Source organism: Hoplias malabaricus, chromosome 8 (assembly GCF_029633855.1).
Source record: "Hoplias malabaricus isolate fHopMal1 chromosome 8, fHopMal1.hap1, whole genome shotgun sequence".
Taxonomy (NCBI): domain Eukaryota; kingdom Metazoa; phylum Chordata; class Actinopteri; order Characiformes; family Erythrinidae; genus Hoplias; species Hoplias malabaricus.
In genome coordinates, this window is record NC_089807.1 from 41,889,116 (window position 1) to 41,905,391 (window position 16,276).

Consider the following 16,276-nt stretch of genomic DNA (forward strand, 5'->3'; position numbering starts at 1 on the left):
GGAGTAGCAGTTTTTGTTGTTGTTGTATTAAAATTGATCATTTCCCGAAACATAAACCATTACAAATATATCTTATTTATATATGTTATATATATATATATTATATTTTTATACTATATTTTTATTATTTATATTATATATTAGATATTATATTAATAATATATTATATTTAGTATTGTAATTAATTAACCAGCCATACAAAACGTCACATCCACAAAGAAAAACAAGAAACGTCAAACGTGATGACGACACCACTTTTCCTGTTTATTTGTTTATGTTTATTTAAATTAATTTAGTGTGTCTTATATATAAACCGATATCAACTTTGTAAAAAATTACTATAATTGATATGACTGGCTATTGTTTACGCTTTCTGTCCAAAAAGGAAAGGAAAGGGAAAATAAATAGAAAAGAAAATAAATAACTGTTATATTCATGGCGGGAAAAAAAAATCTTTCATTGAAAACGTCACTTCCACCCAAAACATGAAACGTCAAACATGACGACGATACAGATTTCCTCATTTATTTATTTATTTATTTACTTATTTACAACATACAAGTCCCTTCTATGTTTTTTTTTTTAAATAAGAAAATACATTATTATTATTGTTATTATTATTAATATTATTATTATTATTATTATTACTATTATTATTGCTGGCAAATATCTACAGACTATTATAAAATAAAAATAAATGGGAGTAAATGCAGGCTGAGGGCGGGTTGTTGTTGTTGGAGGAGGAGGAGGAGGAGAGAAAGCTGCAGCTGACAGCAGCGGCGGCGGGGGACATATAAACTGATCCCGGACTCTTTCTGAGCGGTTTCAGTGCCGTTTTTCGGGAGTTTCCGAAGCAGAAATGCCCGCTTTATTTGACCACGAAGCCTGAAGGACTTTTCTTTCTGTCGGTTGCTGTTTAATCGCTGTTTACTTCGTCGCGGCGGCGGTGAAAATAATCCATAAAACACAGGTGGGTGGGTTCTGATCGCCAAAACTAGAGCAGAATTAAACGGCAGCTGATTCAGCCAATGGGAAGGAGCGTTCCTTTGATTGACATGTCGTTAGGCCAATCGCTGACGAGTGAGGGTGGGGTTTGTAAGGCAATCGAACGTGATGGCGATTTGGCTTTACTTAGAAAAGAGTAGAAATGTAAACAACTGTGTTGAAGACTACTGTTTGTGTTTTATATAAATATTTGACTCATAAACAAAATCTTTAGAGTAGATGAGTTCGTTGTGTGTAGTTTAGTTAACGTTAAAACACTCATATGATGGTGAGAAGCCAGGCTGATAATAGTCAAATTGAAACAAAGCAGCACAAGGCCACAGAACAGTGAATGTATTGCTGTAAATCCAGTGTGTTTGGATAGAAGACAGGGACAGGGTTAAACAGGTGCACCTTAATTCTTCTGAGTGACTTTTAGTGGAAAATGTCAGAGCTACATGCTGGCTCAGTGTTTACAGTAAACACAGGACTGACTGACATTAAGTTACCTACATGTAAATTCAGCACTTATGTATTAATTTGGACATGTTCATTAGAAAATGGCTCCTGATTAGGTTTGTTATCTCATTATAATAAGATCCTCTAGTTATGTCTAGGAATGTTGTAGTAATAATAAGCCCCTTTCATAATTATGACTTCCTATCCCATAATAATCACATCCCATGTCTGACGTAGCATGTCACACGTATGACTCCCGAAGTTGAAATGATATCCTTTTACAATCTCAAAATTAAGACTCACTGTCTCACAGGGAATGTTTTCTCTCAGACAGATCCCATGTCCTGATTGTGGCTTAGCATCTCGACATAATGACGTACTGTCTCATATTCATTCGTGTTATCTCATAGTAAGAGATTCAGAGTTTCAAAATAGTTAGTTTTTGTAGCTCACGTTTATGACATAAATATGAATTGTTAGCTCTTAATCAAATGCTATTTCTCAAAGTCATGACGGGCTATCTCATAATAACCACATCCCATGTCTGGTACAGTGTCTCATAGTGATATCTTCTTACTATCTCAAAGTTGCGACATGCTAATCAAACATTAACGAGATGCTGAAGCCTTAGCACCTCTTAATTATTGCACACTGCTCTTAATAGATTCACATTCTCCATGTACTCAGTGTGTCCTGACACAGGAAGTATCTATGAAGCATGCCCAGTTTAATATAATCCTAAATTATAAACCTTATTAACGTTTATATGAATAAATCGGTTGGTATCTGAAGAGAAGAACGTTAAAAATATGTAACCGTCTCATGTCAAAGTTCTCATTTTAGTGCAATCGTAAAAAAAGACATAGGGCCGATTCAATAGAGCTTCTGTTTGTTTGTTTCTGAGTAGTTCAGTGCTTTTAGGGCCTCTTTGTTAAAATGGAAAGTGTGAAGTCTGTTGTTTCTTAGTTTTCCTGAACTTTCCTTGGTGAAGCAGGTCACACTCTTCCAGCCTGTTAACTGAGAGAATGTTGTGGAGCGAGTTGAATGGCATTTCACTGAATCAGGGCTCGCTCACTCATTCGGCCTTGGTTTGACAACACTGGGAGCGTGTGAGGAGGCCGGGCTCAGGGCTCAGGGCTGGTTTGGAAGGAGTTAGGGAAATGTGTGTGTCTCTATTTGTGTTTAGCATCAGTCTCATTTCAAAGTGTTGTAGTGTAAGTGTAAGTATCTGTGATGGGACAGTGTTCAGTGCTAAGTCTTGATCTAAATAGTGTGTGTGTGTGAGAGAGAGAGAGAGAGATGAGATCTACATGTGTATAAAGCCCTGTTTCAACTATTATTTGGGCTAACATTGTAATAGCTAGTTAGCCGCTCTGCTACTGCTACCACTGCTAATGTTTGTAATGTCTGTACTTCACTGTTAGAAGTGCACACAGGTCATGTATTCATTGTCAATAAAGATATTCAATTGTGTCTAACTCTATTTAACTCTTATTATTTGCTATAAACGCAATGTTTTTTTGCACATATCCATTTTTTGGGCTCCATAGCGATTACAAGCTCTGCGCTATTAGCTTTATTTGCCGCGATTAAACTTGCAGTGCTGAGTAATGTAGATCCCTAGTGATCCTAACATTGCAGTTCCCACATGAATACGATTACCAGTTCAGTATCTGAATTTGTAAAAGTTAAGGAGAGCCATTAGCAGAGGAGGAAGCACATGTTTTTAAGCAGAGAGGGGCCCTTGGAGGAATCCAGAGAGCAGCTGATAAAGTCTTAATGCGAATCACTGCGAGAGGATTAGTGCCGCTGCGCTGAGGAAAGGCTTTGCTCTCTGTCTGGAAGGAAAAGTGGCAACTTTATACTGATGTTAACAGAGGAATCCGAGGGGTGAACCTTGCTGCTGAGCTGAGGGAGATGAGGGAAGGGTTTATCTCACTGTAAATGGGAAAAAAACTGATGTGCCGTGCTGTGTATTATTTCTTTTTAACTTGTCTATGAACAGCAGGCAGAAGAAGGACAGCTTGCATGTGTAAAGTTATCAGAGCGAGAGATTATACGCTGTGAAGTGACTTAAAAACAGGTCAGGACGTCTGTACAGAGCGCTCTGTTCCCTAGTGTTTTTGGAGAAGAGGTAGCAAGGACTCGTAGCGGTGGATACCAGGCACTGCCAACTGAGAGAAGGTCATGGGGTGGACCGAGGGCTTGTATTCTGGGAACGCCTCAGGCTCCCCCCAGAGGAGCTACAGGTAGTTGTGAGGGACAGAGACGCCTGGACGTCTTTTCTCGGCTTGCTATGTCTCAATAGCCATCAATATATTGTCCCAGAAATAATTGCGATAAACGATATTATAATAGCAAAACAATGCAGTTGCACACTCTAAAGAACACTACTGTTTGTAAACAAACCCACATCACGACTCCAGAACCGAGAGAACACAACAGAGCGAACGGTTAAAACGTCGGTGACACTTATTTTCACGTAAATCAATGAAACACAGTGAGTGTTCGTTCATTCATTCATTGTCTGTAACCCTTATCCAGTTCAGGGTCGCGGTGGGTCCAGAGCCTACCTGGAATCACTGGGCGCAAGGCGGGAACACACCCTGGAGGGGGCGCCAGCCCTTCACAGGGCGACACACACCACAGTGAGCAATGGAATTTAAATTAAAATTAGAATCACTATTGCCCACTGTGCTACACACACAGGAATTTGTTCTCCGCATTTAACCCAATCTGTGCAGTGGAACACACATTTACACACATATACCCACTAGGGGGCAGTGAGAGCACACACCTGAAGCGGTGGACAGACCTAGCCACGGCACCCAGGGAGCAGTTGGAGGGGTTAAGTGCCTTACTCGAAATTTCAAAGACTCCGTTACGATACGGAAAAACAGTTGCTTAAGATTTGACCACTGCCCTTTGGAGCCGGCGCACCCAAACTTTTGAATATGGATGCAGTGTTGTGTTGTTTTCTGCAGGACTGCAGATGGGTCAGGGTTTGTGGAGGGTGGTGAGGAACCAGCAGCTGCAGCAGGAGTACAGCGAGCAGTGCTTCCTCCAGCGCGAGCAGCAGCGGCGGCGCCGGGCGGGCCCTCTGCTGTCCGAACCCCTGCCCCCACAGTCGCGCCGCACGCCACAGTGCCAGGTCCCCGGCTCGGACATCGGCCAGCTGCTGCGCGCTCGCAAAGCCAAAGACCCGCAGGGCTTCATCGACCTGGACATGCTTCCCCCGGAGCTCAGCATCACCATCCTCTCCTACCTGAACGCCACGGACCTCTGCCTCGCCTCCTGCGTGTGGCAGGACCTCGGGAACGACGAGTACCTGTGGCAGGGGTCAGTCACGTTCTGAGCTAAAGCTCGGTCACATGACTTCTTATACAGATATTAACCCTTTCTTGAGTTCTGAAGCTTTCAAACGCTCTCTCTCTCTCTCTCTCTCTCTCTCTGTCTCTCTCTCTCTCTGTCTCTCTCTCTCTCTCTCTCTCTCTCTCTCTCTCTCTCTCTCTCTCTCTCTAGGTTGTGTAAGTCCACTTGGGGTCACTGTTCCATATACAACAGAAGGCTTCCTCCTGGTTTCTCTTACAGAAAGCTGTACATGCAGTTAGATGAAGGAAGTTTGACATTTAACGCTAACCCTCAGGAGGTAAAGAGAGCTTTCTCACGTGAGCACACACACACACACACACACACACACACACACACACACACTTAGAGGCTGAGTTTAGCTGCTACTGTGTTTTGGTTAATGTTGAGGGAGCACTAGGAGCTGCCTGTATTTTATGGTGTTTTTGTCTGTGTCATTAGGAGCATTATCACAGCTTTAGCTTCCACTTAAACGACATTTGATCACTGCTCTCTGGCTTAGGCTGCTGTGTCTGGCACTGAATCTCTCTCTCTCTCTCTCTCTCTCTCTCTCTCTCTCTCTCTCTCTCTCTCAGGGTATCACTTACCTCATGTCCAAAGGCATTCTTGTGGACCACCCGAAGGAAATTGCCAAGTTCATATTCTACACTAGAATGCTGAATTGGAAGATGCTGCGTATTTATCTCGACGAACGGTGTGTGACCTTTTTACACATGTTTACAGATGTTATAAAGTGATAACTGTGTTTTTCTTTTATGAGCAGATATGCAAATTTTATGTAAAACACTTTTTTACTGAGGTAAGAAATAGAAAAAAAACATAGGTGTGTAGACATTACATTTAGTGTGTGTGTGTGTGTGTGTGTGTTTGAGTGTTTGAAGAGTGCTGTTGAACAGACAGCCAAGGTAGAATTTAATATAATTATAAACATGAATCTTTAAAATGGTGTCATGCCAGATATTCCATAAATAGCATTAATTCTAGTATCGTTTTATACACACTGTAAAAACCCTCTTGTAAATTTTACAGTAAAATACTGGCAGCAGAGTTCCCAGTCATTTACCGTATTTTTACAGGAACACTACTGTATTTCAAATTTACAGCATATTACTGTAATTGAATAATACAATAATTTACTGTAAATACTGTGATTTACAGTAAAACACTAGCAGCAGACTTCCCAGCCATTTACCGTATTTTTACAGGAACACTACTGTATTTCAAATTTACAGCATATTACTGTAATTGAATAATACAATAATTTACTGTAAATACTGTAGCAGACTCGCTATAAATTTACAGCAATTTTTTACAGTGTATAAGAATCATAGGCTGTGAAGCAGGTCAAATAATTAATAATGAGTGGATAAAAAAATAAATACCACTGTTTACACTGCAGAAATAACAACTCGTAGGTAAAGTACATCCATAAAAACACTGGAACACGTAAAGGCAGTAAAACAGGGCCCCGTTCAGGGTGAAGTATATATTCATAGCAGTTTGAGCCAGATCCAGTTTAACCAGATAATGTGAGCCTCCAGTCAAATGTGTCCAATAGGAACACAGCTACAGGGACAGTCTTGTTGGACAGTTCTGGACACCGGGCTCAAATTCTCTAACACACACACACACACACACTATAACTCGTAAACCCGGCTTTGTGGAACGACTCTAAACGCAGAGCAAACTTTATGAGTCCTGTGTTATAAATGAAAATTCTGACTCTGGTGTGTCCCCCCCTCGCAGAAGAGACGTTCTGGACGAGCTTGTCACACTACACAACTTCAGTAACCAGTTCCTGCCCAACGCACTGAGGGACTTCTTCAGACACATCCACGCCCCGGAGGAGAGGGGCGAGTACCTGGAGACCCTCATCACCAAGTTCTCCCACCGCTTCTGCGCTTGCAACCCCACGCTGGTCAGAGAGGTGGGCCTGACCCCCGGTGAGTGCCACTGGTAGAACTGCTGTAAAAGGCAGGGGATTAGTGGAGAGATGAAAACACCCTTTTGTCGCGTAAAAGAAAAAGGGGAAACAATGCCATTAAATGTGAGCTCTGAGCTCTGACATCGTCCGTGCAAAACCACAAGGAGAAATGGCTCAAAATGAAAATTGGAAATTCCTTTGCCGTTGGTCGCTGCCGTTCGGGTTTTACCCCCCGCTGAAAGTCCAGATTCTTCAGTTCTTAATGAGCTTTGTGGTGACACACTGGTCGTATCCTCAGACTTTCACCACACACTGCGGCTCAAGCCCTTGGCGGGTGTTTCTTTCCCGTTCACATTCAGATTCAGATTAAGATCTGGTTTTTATTTATTGGTGGCCACACAGTGGTTGGGAATTTTTCTTTTTATTGTGTTCATTGCAGTACATCAATAGCACAACATCAAAGAGACACGGCATCAAACGCAACAGTCCTGCAGTAAACGTTGTGAGAGCGTGGGTTGGGAACTGGACTCGGTGGTGTTTTTCTTTGTTGAGGTTTTGTTATTAAAACTTATTGTATGTGAATTTTTAAAATCCGACCGTTACACTTCCGACTGGTGTGAGAGCGCACGGAGGCAGAATCAGGCCATTAGAGGTGCACACACACACACACACACACACACAACTAGTGTTCCAGAGTGTTGGTGGCACTAACAAATCGCTGGCCTAAGCTCCTGGGCTTAAAGTGTTAGCTCCAGCCCCGAGCAGGACACTGACCCTCAGCCTTCTGCTGCAGCGGCAGGTCACAGAAACACACAGTGATTTATTCAGAAACACTGACTGAGGGAAAGTGCTGAATCCAGATGGGGATGTTGTTTATAATAAACTCGTACCTGTTTAAAGTGCAGGTCTATTGTTGCTTGGATCTTAAAGGGCTTTTATGGATCAGCGGCACTGATTCTAACTTTAAAGGCTTGGGAAGCGAAGAAAAGTCAGGGCTCCACATCTGGATGGACGCCTAAAGATGATCTACACCTTTACACCTGAAGGAGACTGTAATAATAATAATAATAATAATAAACTTTTTATACATGGAGTACTTCACAAACGTGAAATTTATCGACATTAAAGATATCAGTCATAAAAATAACCATACAATGTAGATAAAATATGAATATAATAGAATATAAAGTGGAAAAACAACATAAATAATGACCAACGAATAATTTACATAAATTAAAATGTCTAAATATGAAATGTGCCGTTACTAATTCTATCAAAATTCCAGTTTAAATATTATTTTAATTGCTTTTTTAAGCTATTAATGGTTGGTGACTGAGAAGTGTCTGTTTGTGAATTGTTCCAGTCGCTTGGGGACTTTTATTTTTGTTGTACATTTAGCGAGGACTTTGGAACTGTTCAGAGCTTTAAACAACAATAAAATAATTGAATTCTGCTCTAAAAAGTAGAGGCAGTGTAATGACGCTAGAAGGAGGTGGTTTCACTAGGTTTGGTTTAAAGGTGAATAGTCCAAGAACTGCATCTACACTCGGGTTCTTTTGCACGATGCCATAAGAACCACGTTAGGTTCCATGGAAGTCCATCACTCGCACACATCGGTCACGTCTGTCCTGGGGTTCTTTACCCATTCAGACATGGTTCCTCATGGAACCAAACGTGGTTCTTCTGTGGCGTTCCTCAAAGAACCCTTTGTAGCACCTAAGAACCACGTTTGGTTCCATGGAAGTCCATCACTCGCACACATCAGTCACATCTGTCCTAGGGTTCTTTACCCATTCAGACATGGTTCCTCATGGAACCAAACGTGGTTCTTCTGTGGCGTTCCTCAAAGAACCCTTTGTAGCACCTAAGAACCACGTTTGGTTCCATGGAAGTCCATCACTCGCACACATCAGTCACATCTGTCCTAGGGTTCTTTACCCATTCAGACATGGTTCCTCATGGAACCAAACGTGGTTCTTCTGTGGCATTCCTCAAAGAACTCTTTGTAGCACTTTTAATTTTAAGAGTGCACAAACGTCCAAATGAAATATAACTCTACGCCAGATGCCCACATCATCCACTTTGACACACCATCATCTTTAAGATCAGCCTCAATGAAGACCACACTTTTACATTCGTCTGGATGCTTAAAGGGCCACAACATTATTCTGAGTATTTTATTTGGCTCTGGAGGTTCCCTTTATAACATCTGTACAGCTTTAAGCACTAAAAGCAGTTCTCGTTCGTTATGACCTCTATTTATTACTCAGAATTAAACAGGCTGTTGTTATTGCAGTGCCTTTGGACAGGAAAGCGCTCTAAAATGGTAGCTCTAGCATCACAGATTACATATTATTATTATTATTATTAATCTGCAGCCTGTACTCATGCACGGCTCCTGTGTTTTCCAGATGCTGTGTATGTGCTGTGCTACTCGCTCATCCTTCTCTCCATCGACCTGAGCAGCCCTCACGTGAAGAACAAGATGTCCAAGCGCGAGTTCATCCGCAACACGCGGCGGGCGGCGCAGAACATCAGCGAGGACTTTGTGGGTCATCTCTACGACAACATCTATCTGATCGGACACGTGGCTGCCTAGCCCCTGCGCACTCGGGCACGCACACACACACACACACACACACACGCACACACACACACACACACACATACAAGTATAAGTTCCTCACAGAGGGCGAATAAAACACTCAGCCAAGGCACTGATACGCTTTCTGCTCTACGGCTAAAGCAGGGGTCCGAGGACGGGCAGTCGTCCCCCACAGCCATGACTAGGACAAGCAGCCGAGCGGCTAACGGTTGCAGAGCTTTAGGGACCGCAAGGTAACAGCATTACACACGATACATAAAGGATATGGGTTGCTAGAAGCAGCCTAATGTAGTTAAAGCGGTAGCAATGCGTTTAACCCCTTAAACTGTAGGCTTTATTAATATAAGGCTCTGCTTCTTCTCAACATCTACCTGCGATAAACAGCTACATCCTCTTTTAATCCTGGTGTGGTGTAGTGGATAACAACCCACCCTCCACTCAGGACAGTGGGTGTGTTGTCCACAAAAAAACAATTTGTTAGTTATTCTGGATGAGTAACTATTACCATATTATATCCAAAATGGTGTACATGTAATGTTATTACTACTTAACTAATGTGTAATTAATGTGGTAATAAAATTCGGCTCTTACAGTCTAAGGGGTTAACCAATTGCGTACGACTCAAACCAAGCAGAGCCCGGTAGCTGCAAAGTGTTCCGACCTACATTAGCGCAGTCAAAACTAGCAAAGCAGTGTCATTATGCATTCAGACATAGCCTCGGCGTCCATCTTCTTTGAGGAGAGTGGTCTGCTTCGTAGCTGTCCACGGCTATCACTTGAATGTTAGCGTCTTTTGTCCTTTTATAAAGTCTCTTGACGTCTCCTCTCCAGTCCATTTCCCTTCCTTTATGGCTGTTGATCCCAAAACAGCGGTAAAGGAACAGCCTGTTCTGAGTGGGAATATTAGGTGCTTAGGCATAAGTGAGCTTTGCTGTTATTATAGTGAAGATACAATAACAAATGCTCCTCGCTGTACAGCCTTTAAACAACAGCGTACGACGTTAGGGATAGTGCAGAGTGAATGTAAAAGAACAGTGTGTAAAGATGTGGTGGAACCCCTTTAAAGAATGGTTTGGCAAAAAAGAAAGCTCTACCTTGCCCCAGATGTGGTGGACAGGCTCTGTAGTTGGTCCAGCGCTTTTATTAGCTTAGCATTGGAGCTAAATTAACAAAGTTAATCACCCAAATCTTCTATAAATCTGCCCTGAAAACATCTCTCAACCTGCTCCATCCACTCAGAGTCTTTTATTAAGGTGGCACCGACTTTTCAGTGTGGTTTTTAGGCCTCATTATGGCTCGCCATGAGCTATGACGACCAACCAGACATCACCGATGAATACCAGCTCCAACACTTACATAAAATGGCTGCCTTCAGTGTTCAGCTGCATAGTAAGGTTCGTATTCACAGTCCACTGTGGGTTCTTCTGTGTCCTGTACCACACCGATGAGCCTCTCCCACCTTAACCAAGGCCTGGTTGTAGATGCAGGGTTGGGCGATTTTAAAGGGACGATGTAGGAGGTGGACTCTAAGCTTGTCTCACGTGTGGGGAAATGTAATGTATTCGTTGAAACGTTCTTTTAAACTCTAGGGTCATTGTATAGTACCTGCCATCAGTCATCGGTAGCGTTACACTAGTACGTGAATCCAACGGTAAAGAACTGAAGTCCTCAAAGAGCTGTAGTTTTAGGGGTTAACACCCGGATATCGATACGAAGATTGTGTGAGTGTTTAAGTCAAACATTCCTAAGAGTCGCAAGACTTGCAAAAACCTCACTGAAGTTTTTAGGGCTGTTACCCCATGTCCTGCCCCTCCATCCATGCTCGTACCCTCCCTCCACCGAACTGTGGGACTCTGTCTCAGCGGATCTGGCTGCACTCTGCCGCTGTATGGAGTGGAAATGGTTAAAACTCCCACCGACCCCTGACCTCCAGCACTGCTTTTACCTGTAGGACGCGAACATGATCAAAATTCTTTCCTTCATGTCGTTTGTTTGTTATTCTTTTTACTTTTACTCTGATCAAGTGAGCACTTTAACCCACGGTGGTTTTTATAATATTATTAATATTATTATTAGCATTAGTATTATTTCTGTTTTCCTTTACCGTTACGGATATATTGGTGTGCAGCTAACGCACACCCGAAGGATGTGTTTTGCCTCTTCGTGTCTTTAGGAATCCCACATTAGTGCCATGAGCAAAAGCTACAGTAATGAAACTGACGTATGCATTATTAATATTAACGATAATATTCACGGACTTTGCGTTCAGTTTGAATTAATACGTATTGTTTTCTTTGCACATCATGTACATATTTAAGCATAGAGATTTATAAACAATTTTATTTTTAAATATTTTAGCTACAGTTCCTTTGTTTTTCCCCTTCCTCGTTTGATAGGGTGAATTCTTCTTTTGCACTTCGGAATTTTTGCCAAGTCACAAAAATTCGTAAACATGAGCGCGAAAGCACTCGCGGATTTGAGTCGCGTCCTGAAGGTTTGACAGTTTTCTGATTGTCTTTTAAAGTTAAATATAAATAATAATGATGTAATATATTCAGCGCATCACCACAGGAAACGTACATAAATATATTTATTTAGTTTTTGGTTTGTTTTTCATAATTGAAGTCCAGTCCATTTTCACATCGGCGTAAACCTCGTTGAGTTCTTTAATGAACGGACCAAAGGAAGTCATTTGCTTCTAGAAGATATGGTTACATATAAACAACTCCCATGGATTTCCCCCTTTCCTTTCCTCTTTAAATTGACCTGGTTGGACGTACGAGGTTTTGCCCCTCGGTGTCTATCTCCGTCTGCGTTTCCACCGCTGTCCTGAGACCTTCAGAACGTCAGCTTTTTCCAGGAAATGAAACGCTTCGAGCTGCTCTCATCTGTAAATTATCATCAGGTCAGGATTGATTCACTTTATTTTTGGACGAAATGAATCTCAAACAGTGGACGGTGTCTGCTCCCAGTTTATGAAGAAACTGTAATAATCCAGGGATCAATACTGGAGCTTTTTCCAGAAATGAATTACACACTTATCCCATTAACCAATGATCCGTTTGATCTGTGTCACATGAGCAAATGATCAGAAAGAGAGTTGTCTAAGGAAGGTTTGTGAATGGCAACACTGGACTAAAATACTTCTAGATTGTATAAAAAAATTAAACCTTGAAAAGCAGTCAGCCTTGTTCTTGTCTCTTATTTAAGGTGAGTGTGTGTTTTCTGTTTTAAACGTCTTTACAACTGCAGCTTTAGTAGATTCACCACATTAATAGAAGGCAAAATGAAGGGGTTGTATTTGTCATTGTGTTTATCCACTAGTTGTTTCATGGCAGTGATGATAATAGAATTCCTGAGAAATCAAGACAATGATAAGGATTTAAAAAATGGTAAATTTACAAACAAAGGCATTATGCTCTAAATATTCACTGTAAAAAATGTAAAACGTAGTATTTCCGTAAAAAACGAAGAAACATTAAATGTTTTTGCTGTGAGATTTTATCTGGGTGCCACACTTCAGCACTCAGTACACAGGCTGAGGGTGAACACACATACATACACACACATACATGCACACATACACACACACACACCACACACACACATACATGCACACATACACACACATAGACACATTCACACACACACCACACACACACATACATACACACACACACACACATAGACACATACACACACCACATGCACACGCACACATAGACACACACATTCACACATACACACACATAGACACATACACACATTCACACACACACCACACACACACATACATACACACCACACGCACACATAGACACACACATTCACACATACACACATTCACACATACACACACTCAAACATACATACACACACTCACACATACACACACACACATACACATACATGCACACATACACACACATATACACACACACACACACCACACACACACACATACACATACACACACACACACACACACACACAATCAAACCAAAATCAAAAATTCTCAAAGACCAAGAAAAAAACAAAAAATTAATGATAATAATACATTTGATTTATAACGCATTTTATATTTGAAACAAATCTCAAAGTGCTACGAGGTAAAATTTAGGATCTAAAATGAATCTAAGAAAATACGGTGCGGCAAAGCATGCTGGGAGCTCCCTAACGAGCCTCAGGACCTCCCAGTCCCTGGCCGATTGTACCGCCCATAACGGGTTGTGTATTTAACAGTGACAAAATGTATTTTTCACCAAAAGAAAAAGTAAAAATAAAAAAGCAAAAATGACAGATTACAGAATATTTTCCTTAAATGTGTTTAACTTTGAACAAATTTATTTTTTTACAGTAAAGAGATGTAAAAGATAGTGTTTTATCTGTATTTCACTGTTACAGAAACTATTCAACATTTTTAGAGTTTACAGTCGTTTACTGTCATTTTTCACCGTAAAATGTAGACATTTTTTAAACCGTGTACGTTTTTATTCCAGGACGCTAGCTCAAAGGAGCTAATGAAGAAAGTCTAGTGTGGAATCTGTTAGAGGTGTAGATGTGTTGCTAGAGCTGATGCTTTGTATTCTTCAGACTGAAGGAGCTGAGGGCAGCTGACGGTCTGTTGTAGGGCCCTTTTTTTCAGGTTTATTTCAAGTTTATTCTCAGTGACTTTGGCCCAGAAAAATGGGGGGAACGTTTTCTGGGAAGAAATGCAACCTTTGACACTGAGATTATTGGAAAAATACTGGAGCCTTGAACTGAAGCTGGAGGAGGAGCTCAGTGTCATCGGTTAAATTAGAGAATGGAACGTTATAGAATGAAAATTACTACATATAACTATAATAACGTGTGTATTACTTATGTAGCATATACAGATTATAATATTATATAGCTGTTATAGTCTTATAGGAAGTTATACACACACACACATAGTAGTAGTAAATCAGACTTTCCAGCATTAAGTGCGTGTTTGTATATTATTTTATTTCCTTGTTTATCGGTTCTAGTCCGAAGCTTAATTCTCCTCTTGTCTGTGTTTGGTGTGAGTGTGTATCAAAGCTCTGTGGCTTGAGCTTGTTTATGTGAGGTGCCACTGCATTAAGAGCCTAGTTTTGGCCGTAATTTGCCGTGATTGATGAAGTCCTTATGGGCAGAATGACTGCGTTTCGTCAAAACAAAGACCTGACCGGCGCTCTGAGGCTCTGCCTGAGTCTGAGAGACGCCTGGACCGGCCTCCAGTGGACTGGACAATGACACAGAACGAGTTTCTCACACACATTTCAAAAAGATGGAGAGATAGGGCTTTAAACGTAAATTGTGGAGGGCAAGAGAAAAGAAAAAAATCAGAAAAAATCATCATCGCTGACGTTATCATGAGCAGCATCAACAGCTGAGTGCTTTAACGATGAGAGTCATTAAAATATAAGCCCTGAACGTCTAACGGCTCCTGGTGTTTCTAATGGATCCTCTGACTTTCACCTGAACAAGAGAAAGCGAGTCAAGAAGTGGGTGCCATTCATTTTGTGTTAATATTAATATTAAAACAGGGTTAAAAAAGGGTTGTAACTTGTGAAGGACAAAAAGGACAAACTCTGTTATTTATTATCGTTTTGAACAGAAACATCCAAAAGAAAAAAACGAACTTGTTCTTGAATTCGTAGAAATCCATATTTAAAAAATCAATAAATAATAATAACATCAAAGTAAACAAGCTTTTAATTAAACTTTGAGGAGGAAAGGAAGTCTGTTGCTCAGCAGCGTGCCGCGCATTTCCTGGGTCCAACTCCATTATTGTCTTTTAAATAATTTAATAAATCCCTGACATAGAGCACACAGCACTGCAACATGTCCTTTACGCGAACACTTACTCAGCATCAAAAATAAAACCCACTCCAGGCTCGTACACGTCTGTCCGACGTCGTTATATAACACAGTTGATGTTTGAAAAAAGGGTGTTTTGGTTTTTGAAGTCGTATTAAACTCTAAACCATGTGGTATTAACGTGATTATAAAACTGACCTCTACATTGTGGTAACTTCCGAAATCATGGAGCGCCACCCGAGGACAATGAGCTGTTATTCTGACAAAGTGTGTGATCAAGGACCTACAGAGTGATGCACCATAAAGGAGACCCCGAGTGACCTTCGCCGCGCAAAGCTAAGGTCGGCAGAGCTTTCAGAAATATTTTGAAACACGTTGATTCAGTTTTGGGCCATGTTTAGTAATAACAACAGTAATAACAATATTATTACAACATTCATTCATTTTTGAGCCGTGTTTAGTAATAACAACAGTAATAACAATAATATTACTAAACATGGCTCAAAAATGAATGAATGTTGTAATAATAACAATAATATTGTTATTACTGTTGTTATTACTAAACATGGCTCAAAAATGAATGAATGTTGTAATAATATTGTTATTACTGTTATTACTAAACACGGCTCAAAAATGAATGAATGTTGTAATAACAATAATATTGTTATTACTGTTGTTATTACTAAACATGGCTCAAAACTGAATGAATGTTGTAATAATAATATTGTTATAACTGTTGTTATTACTAAACATGGCTCAAAAATGAATGAATATTGTAATGACAATAATATTGTTATTACGATTGTTATTACTAAACATGGCTCCAAAATGAATGAATGTTCTAATAACAATAATATTGTTATTACTAAACATGGCTCAAAGATGAATTAATGTTGTAATGACAATAAAATTGTTATTACGATTGTTATTACTAAACATGGCTCAAAAATGAATGAATATTGTAATGACTATAGTATTGTTATTACTGTTGTTACTAATAAACATGGCTGAAAAATGAATAATGAATGTTGTAATAATAACAATAATATTGTTACTGTTGTTATTACTAAACATGGCTCAAAAATGAATGAATATTGTAATGACTATAATAT

The 16,276-nt window shown here is 40.4% G+C and overlaps 1 protein-coding gene across 2 annotated transcripts; it reads left to right on the plus strand.

The window, feature by feature from the left end:
* Nucleotides 1–747: 747 nt before the first annotated feature.
* fbxo8 (F-box protein 8) lies at nt 748–12,516 on the plus strand. Of its 2 annotated transcripts, none has more exons than XM_066679820.1 (6): nt 748–970; nt 4,428–4,782; nt 4,966–5,092; nt 5,388–5,506; nt 6,559–6,755; nt 9,148–12,516. In XM_066679820.1, the coding sequence occupies exons 2-6, from the start codon at nt 4,436–4,438 to the stop codon at nt 9,333–9,335; spliced, it is 978 nt and encodes a 325-aa protein (XP_066535917.1). In that variant the 5' UTR covers nt 748–970; nt 4,428–4,435; the 3' UTR covers nt 9,336–12,516. The 2 variants fall into 2 exon arrangements, with proteins under 2 accessions (XP_066535917.1, XP_066535918.1); XM_066679821.1 differs by having other exon boundaries at nt 4,436–4,782.
* Nucleotides 12,517–16,276: the final 3,760 nt, after the last annotated feature.